The 7,577-nt window shown below is 45.7% G+C and overlaps 1 protein-coding gene across 1 annotated transcript in view; it reads right to left on the reverse strand.

Moving 5' to 3' along the window:
* Positions 1-3,846, reverse strand: part of LOC103209038 (E3 ubiquitin-protein ligase TRIM11-like) — a 31,424-nt gene extending 27,578 nt beyond the window's left edge. Inside the window, exon 1 of the mRNA XM_042782812.1 lies at positions 3,433-3,846. Within this exon, the coding sequence (XP_042638746.1) occupies positions 3,433-3,846 (414 nt within the window). The remainder of the gene's footprint in view (positions 1-3,432) is intronic.
* Between the last annotated feature and the right edge of the window lie 3,731 nt (positions 3,847-7,577).

The following is a 7,577-nucleotide window of genomic DNA, read 5'->3' on the forward strand; positions in this document are numbered from 1 at the left end:
GCTTGCTGAAAGTGAGGATGACTTGAGGCACTTACTGATGAATGTTGAAGAATACAATCTGCAATATGGATTACATCTCAATATGGAAAACAAAAATCCTCACAACTGGACCAATGAGAAGCATCACAATAAATGGAGAGAAGATTGAAGTTGGCAAAGAATTCACATTGCTTGGTTCTACAATCAATGGCAATGGAAGCAGCAGTCTGGACATTAGACGATGTGTAGTATTGGGAAGGTCAACCGCGAAGGAACTGTTTCAAGTGCTGAGAAGCAAGGATGTCTCCTTGAGGACTAAGGTGCACCTGACACAAACCATGATATTTCCCATCGTCTGGTATGCATGTGAGAGTTGGACAATGAATAAGGAAGACCAAAGAAGAGTTGATGCTTTTGAGTTGTGATGCTGGCGAAGAATGCTGAAAGTACCATGCACTGCTAAAAGAACTAACAGATCTTTCCTGGAAGAAGTGCACTCGAAATGTTCTTTGGAAGTGAGAATGGCCAGACTTTGTCTCACCTATTTTGGTCATGTTGTCAGAAGGGACCATTCCCTGGTCAAGGATGTCATGCTTGGTTGGGTGGAGGGTCGACAAAAGAGGGGGAGGCCTTCAACATGATGAATTGACATGGTGGCTGCGATGATGGGCTCAAGTATAGCAGGGATCATGGAGCTGGCCCGGGATTGGGCAGTGTTTTGTTCTGCTGTGCATAGGGTCGCTATGAGTCGGAAACAACTTGACAGTACCTAACAACAACAACATGAGTCAGAGCCAACATGACGGCACCTAACAATAATAAAAAGGCCCAGAAAGAGATGAAGAAAGAGCCTTCTTTAGAGAAGACCCCAAAGTGTGTGGGAAGATAAGGAAGACCCCTGCAGAGTGGGGTTTGGATTGAAGGTTGCAGTATGAACTCATAATTTCAAATTTTCATACATACATATATATCTTCTAATTCTGCAAATGAAAAGGGCCTGTTGTTGTCGTTGTGTGCCACCAAACTATTTCCAACTTATAGCAACCCTTTATAACAGAGTAGATCTGCCCCCAGAGGGTACCTTAGACTGTAATATTTACACGAGCAGACTGCCACACTTTATCCTATGGAGTAACTGCGTAAGTTCAAACCTCCAACATTTCAGTTAGCAGCTTAGTGCTTAACTCCTGTGCCACTAGGTTTCCTGGAAAGGGGGAATCAATGAAACCCCAGTAGTAATAAGCACAACTACCACCAAGGTCTTGGTTTCTAAACAATTCTCATTAAATGATGAATGACAGATTCCAGGTCTGGCCCTGAAAAATGACAAGACATTGTGTGGCACAAGAAAGAAAGCATGGTATTGAAGACTACTGAAACTGTATTCAGAAAGACACAGGTACGGACTTGGAAGGGCCTCCCCTGGGTCAAACTTGTAACAATTTGAGCATTAAAAAGCATGATATAATAAACACATTAATTAAAAAAAAAAAAATCCATGACTCCATACTGACCTAAGCCATGGTATTTCCAATCATCTCACATGCATGCAAAAGCTGGACAATGAATAAGGAAGACTGAAGAATTAATGCATTTAAAATAGTGTTGGCAAAGAATATTAAATACACCATGGACTCCCAGAAGAACAAACAAATTTGTCTTAGAAGAAATACAGTCAGAAAGCTCCTTAGAAGTGTGAATGGTGAGACTTTGCTTCTTGTACTTTTGGTCAGGAGGGTCCAGACCCTGGAGAAGGACATCATGCTTGGTACAGTAGAGAGTCAGCACAAGACAGACTGACACAGTGGCTACAACAATGGGCTCAAACATAGTAACAGTTTTTGAGGATGGCACAGGATTGAGCAGTGTCTTGTTCTATTGTACATCAAAAAAAAAAAAACTCACTGCCGTCGAGTGAGATCCAAGTCATACGGCTCCTGACCCCTCCTTGGGTTCCCAAGGCGGTATCACTATGGAAGTAGATTGCCCAATCTTTAGATTGCCCAATCTTTGGGTCACCATAAGTTGGAAATGACTCAACGGCACCTAACAAGAATATGCTGCTGATAGTCAAAGGAAAGGAAGTGAGATGGAAGGGAAAGGTCTTCTTTACAGAAAACTGCTAATAATGGTCAAAGAAATAAAATTAGAAGATTTTGCAATGCCACAGTAAAAATAATCAGTTCAGGCATCAATGCGTGTTAAGACCATTGGGTGACAGGGTGTTGGAAAAGAGGATATAGACACACTGTCTCAAAGTATTATCCCACCAATGGTTTACTCATTACAATGGGGACTATGTACTGTACAGTGAAGAAGTCAAGCAGATGCCACCTTAACCAGCTGGTCAACATGGGCCTTTTGACTTGATGCTATATAGAATACATAGAGAGTATATACATCACCTCTGTAGGATTCTTGACAAAATGTTTAATTTGAATCTAAGCATAGTGAGAGAATGAGAATGAATATATGGCAAAATGTGAAGGGTATAGCAGTTTTAAATGTATAACGTTTTTACAACTTTCATGTGAGTCTGACAGTTGTCTAAATGAAGAGTTGTGGTGAGGGAAGAGCCCTCAATCTGCTGGGGGAAAAAATGCATATAAAGGTGCAATTCTTCTAGAGCCAGGCTGCCTGAGTTTGAATCCCAGCTGTGTGAGAAGGCAAGGAATTTTTCTGTACCTCAGTTTCCCCATCTATAAATTGAAAACGATATTAATTTCTGCCTCATAGGGTTGTTAAGAAGACTGGCTTCACTAACATATGCAAAGAAGTTGGAATAGTGCCTGGCAAGTAGCTGGTGCTAGGTAAGTGAAAGAGCTATTGTCATCATTGATTGGAGAAGTAGAGTATCAGTGCCCACTTAATTATGACAGACCTGGCATTTGTTCCATCGAGTTTTGTCTCAGAGGCAACCTGGACCAGGCTGCTGAGCTCATACAGTGAAAAGCGTGGCTGGAACGGGATGTGTGTGCGTGTGTGATGGTGGCAGAAAGGGTGTGGGGCACAGTGTGGGAGTACCTGGGGACGTGTATGTATGTGTGTACATACTTGTATACAAAGTGAGCTAGGCAGGTGTAAAGAGGGCGGGTGGGATGGGGATCCAGGCCGAGAGCGGTGAGGATACTGAACAGAGAACAGAGGGGAGGTGAAAGCGCCTAAAAGGCCAGAGGTGGTGAGGCAGAGCCCGGGTTAGGCAGAGTGGGAGGTGGCAGGAGTGCGGTCAGGAAAGCAGGGTCTGAGGCAAGGCTGGTCTGGGCGGGGCGAGATCCCGGGCGGAGGGTCCCGGCTGGGAAGGCGTTGGGGCTGGATGTAGAGGCGCCCGCGAAGGGTGCATGTTAGGCACTGAGGGTATTAGGCAAGATCCGCAAGGGGCACGAGATAGGGCCGGGCGCAGAGGGAACCTGGGCGAGGCGGAGGGCCGGACGCCGAGGGTACCCCTGTGCTCACCCGGTAGGTCTGCGCCACCTCTTCCAGGGGCGCCACGCGGTGATCTCGATGCTCCCGGGAGCGGTCGCACACCACGCAGATAGGGCTGTGGTCATCCTGGCAGAAGAGCTTCAGCGGCTCCAGGTGCTCAGTGCACAGGTCGCACTGTCCCCCGGGGCCCTGCGCCGGCCCAAGGCGCCCAAGAGCAGCGGCCACCCTCCCGAGCGGCCGGTTGGGCCGCAGGCTTCGGGGCGCGCAGGGCTCGCGGCATTCGGGGCATGGGAAGGGCGCGTCCCCGACGCCCCGGCTGCTGTCGACGCAGGCGCGGCAGAAGTTGTGGCCGCAGCCGAGCGACACGGGCTCACAGAAGAGGTCGAGGCAGATGGGGCAGGTGGCCTCCTCCTGGAGGTCCCGGGCCAGGCTCCGCTCGGCCATGGCGCCGCCGGTCCGAGTTTCGCTTTCGCGTTCCGGGTAGCGGGAGGGGCCGGGCGCCCGCCCCGCCCCAGGTCTGCGGCGTAGGAGGGGTGGGGGAAGATCCCAGCTCGGAAACCCCAGATGGACTACCCAGCCCGAAGGGCGCACTACCATGTCCCTATGGGTGGGGGACTGGATCTGGGAAGGAGCTTATGGACACGAGGATTCTCTTGGGATGACTGGTGCTTGTTGCACAACGCGGGGAGTGTACTGAAACATTGCTTAACTGTACACTTGAGTGAATTTCGTGGCAATGTTTACAATAGTTATTTAAAAAATTCCAGGTTTAGTCCAGGCAGTTTAACCTTTCTGTACCTGTGACCTCACGTGTACAGTGGGGATGTTATGCATCTTACAAAGTTGTGGTTAAAATTACCTGCAAGAATATGTGCTAAATATGTAAGACACTATACTGAAAATTTATCCTTTATTTTTAATCCATTCTTCGAAGTACACTGATAGTAGGGTGGAAACATCCAAGAGTGCAGGAGAATGGAAAAGAATTAATAACTCACTATGCTCTAAAAGGAGCTCTGGTAGCATAGTTGGTGCCTAAGACACTTTACTGCTAACCAGAAGACTGGTGGTTCAAACCCACCAGCCACTCCTCAGAAGGTTGGGCCATCCACTTCCGTAGTGACAGCACCTGGAAGGGGTCGCTATGAGTCGGGTCGGACTCCACCGCACATAACAACAACATGCTCTGAAACTTACCCTTGAAGGGAGAATAGCTAAAGCAAATAGGAGAATAGACAGGAAAAAAGAGCTGAGCAGAAGATTCAAAAAGCAGCTCGAGAAGACAAAGCCAATGATTATAATGAAACGTGTAAAGACATGGAGTTAGAAAACCAAAAGGGAAGAACACATTCAGCATTTCTCAAGCTGAACAAACTGAGGAAAAAATTTAAGCCTTGAATTGCAATATTGAAAGATTCCATGGGCAATATGTTGAATGATACAGGAAACATCAAAAGAAGATGGATAGAATACACAGTCGCCGTACCAAAAAGAACTGGTCAACGATCATTTCAGGAGGTGGCATATGATCAAGAACCAATGGTACAGAAGGAAGAAGTCGAAGCTGCACTATAGAAAGTGGCGAAAAACAAGGCTCTGGGAATTTATGGAATACTCATTGAGATGTTTCAACAAACAGACGCCCCGCTAGAGGCACTCACTTGGCTATGCCAAGAGATGTGAAAGCTACCCGGCCAACTTACTAGAAGAGATCCATATTTGTACCCATTCCAAAGAAAGGTAAGCCCACAGAATGTGGAAATTATCAAACAATACCATTGATATCACATGTAAGTAAAATCTTACTGAAGATAATTCAAAAATGGTTGCAGCAGTATATTGGCAGAGAACTTCCAGAAATGCAAGCTGAATTCAGAAGAGGATGTGGAGCAAGGGACATAACAGCTTAAGTCAGATAGATCTTGGCTGAAAGCAAATACCAGAAGGATGTTTGTGTTTTACTGACTATGCAAAGGCATTCAATTGTGTGGATCTTAACAAATTATGGGTAACATTGAGAAGAATGAGAATTCCGGAACACTTAATTGTATTCATGAGGAACCTGCACCTAGACCAGGAGGCTATCATTTAAACAGAAAAAGGGGATACTGCATGGTTTAAAATCAGGAAGGGAGTGCGTCAGGGTTGTATCCTTTTAATCTGTATGCTGAGCAAATAATCCAAGAGGCTGGACTGTATGAAAAAGACTATGGCATCAGGATTGGAGGAAGACTCATTAACAACCTATGATATGAGGATGAGTTGAAGCACTTACTGATGAAGATTAAAGACTTACAGTCTGCAGTATGGATTACATCTCCACATTAAGAAAATAAAAGTCCTCACAACTGGGCCAATAAGCAGCATCAAGTAAGGTGAAGAAAAGACTGAAGTTGTCAAAGACTTCATATTATGTGGTTCTATAATCAATGCCAATGGAAGCAGCAGTCAGGACATCAAAAGACATATTGGATTGGGCAAATCTGTTGCTAAGACCCCTTTCAAGTGCTAAAGATGGCAGCTATTAAAGACTGTTCAGCTTTGCTCTAAACCTGGTGCCATGGAGAGCAACACTGTTTGATCAGCTATGTCCATACTGTCTTATCCACAAGGCTGTCACTCTTGTCACACCTTTAAGTTCCAGGCTGGTCATCTTGCTCAGCATGAACAAACATGGCAGTCTCCTAGTCCTCAATAGGACACAAAGACACTGACATGGTCTTTTGCAAAAATACAGCAATATTTATCCAAGTCCTAAAAATGCTCAGACCCCTTGGCTCAATTGAAAAAATAATCTGTAAATGATTTGAAGGAATCATTGCTACACACATTCAAAGTGGTATTATAATAGTGCAGAAAGAAAGACTAAGATGCACCTAACCCAAGCCTTGGTATTTTCAGTCACCTCATATGCATGTGAGAGCTGGACAATGAATAAGGAAGACTGAAGAAGAGCTGACACTTTTGAGTTGTGGTGTTGGCAAAGAATGCTGTTAAATAACGTGGACTGCGAAAAGAACTAACAAATCTATCTTGGAAGAAGTGCAGGTGGAATGCTCCTTGGAAGTGAGAATGACCAGACTTCGTCTCACCTACTTGGGTCATGTTGTCAGAACATTCTCTGAAGAAGGATGTCATGCTTGGTAAAGTGGAGGGTCAACGAAAGAGGGAAAGGCCCTCAACAAGACAGATTGACACAGTGGCTGCAGCAGTGGGCTCAGGTATAGTAGGGATCTTGAGGCTGGCACAGGACCAGGCAGTTATCGTTCTGTTGTACGTAAGGTCGCTATGAGTTGGAGATGACGCAATGGCACATACCACCACCATTATGCCCTGAAAAAGCTTTCTCTCATTTTTAGCCATACTTTACTTACCCTCCAGTCCATTCGTCCACCACCATTATGCCCTGAAAAAGCTTTTTCTCTCGTTTTTAGCCATACTTCTTACTTACCCTCCAGTCCATTCTTAACTGTGGAGACCCGTGTGTGCAGAAAAGAACTTCATAGGGTTTTCAACGTCGATTTTTGAGAGCAGATTGCCCAGCCTGTCTTCTGAGGTATCTCTGAGTAGGTTTGAACCCTGAACCTCACCACTAGTAGTCCAGCACTTAACCATATGTACCACCCAAGGACTCCATACTTCCCAGTGCAATATTGCTAGTAACCTTCCCCCCATCCTTCCATGAGTTCTCCATCTTGCTATACAATTTTTTTGTAGCATTGATCACAACGTAGAATCTGTTTACCTGTTTTTATTGCTTATTTTCCCACTGTCTCCTAACTGCTGGGCCTCCTAAGAGGAAGGGCTTTGGAGCAAAGATTCTAGTAGCCTTAAGCACTATTAGAAGCCCCAGGAATTGCAGCCACATGTCCCTGCCTGTCCTGCTCTTCCTAATTCCCTTCCCTGCTCTTTTTCTCCAGAGCTAGTGTAGGACTTGTTTAGTCCATTACCTCTTGCCCACAGTAAGAAGTCAGGTCCACCAATTAAAGAGTTTGCAGAAAAGTTCACTGCTCACTGCTCTCTCTCCAGCCCCTGCAAGTGGTGCCTGGTACACACAGGAGCCAATACTTACAGTGGGTGGAACATCTGGAAAGGAAGAATTCAGTGTTGTGTGCTTGGAGATGGCAGCTAACAGACTGTTCAGCTTTGCTCTAAACCTGGTGCCATGGAGAGCA

Source organism: Orycteropus afer, unplaced genomic scaffold (genome assembly GCF_000298275.1).
Source record: "Orycteropus afer afer isolate SDZICR_OR568_19922 unplaced genomic scaffold, OryAfe1.0 scaffold00474, whole genome shotgun sequence".
NCBI lineage: Eukaryota > Metazoa > Chordata > Mammalia > Tubulidentata > Orycteropodidae > Orycteropus > Orycteropus afer.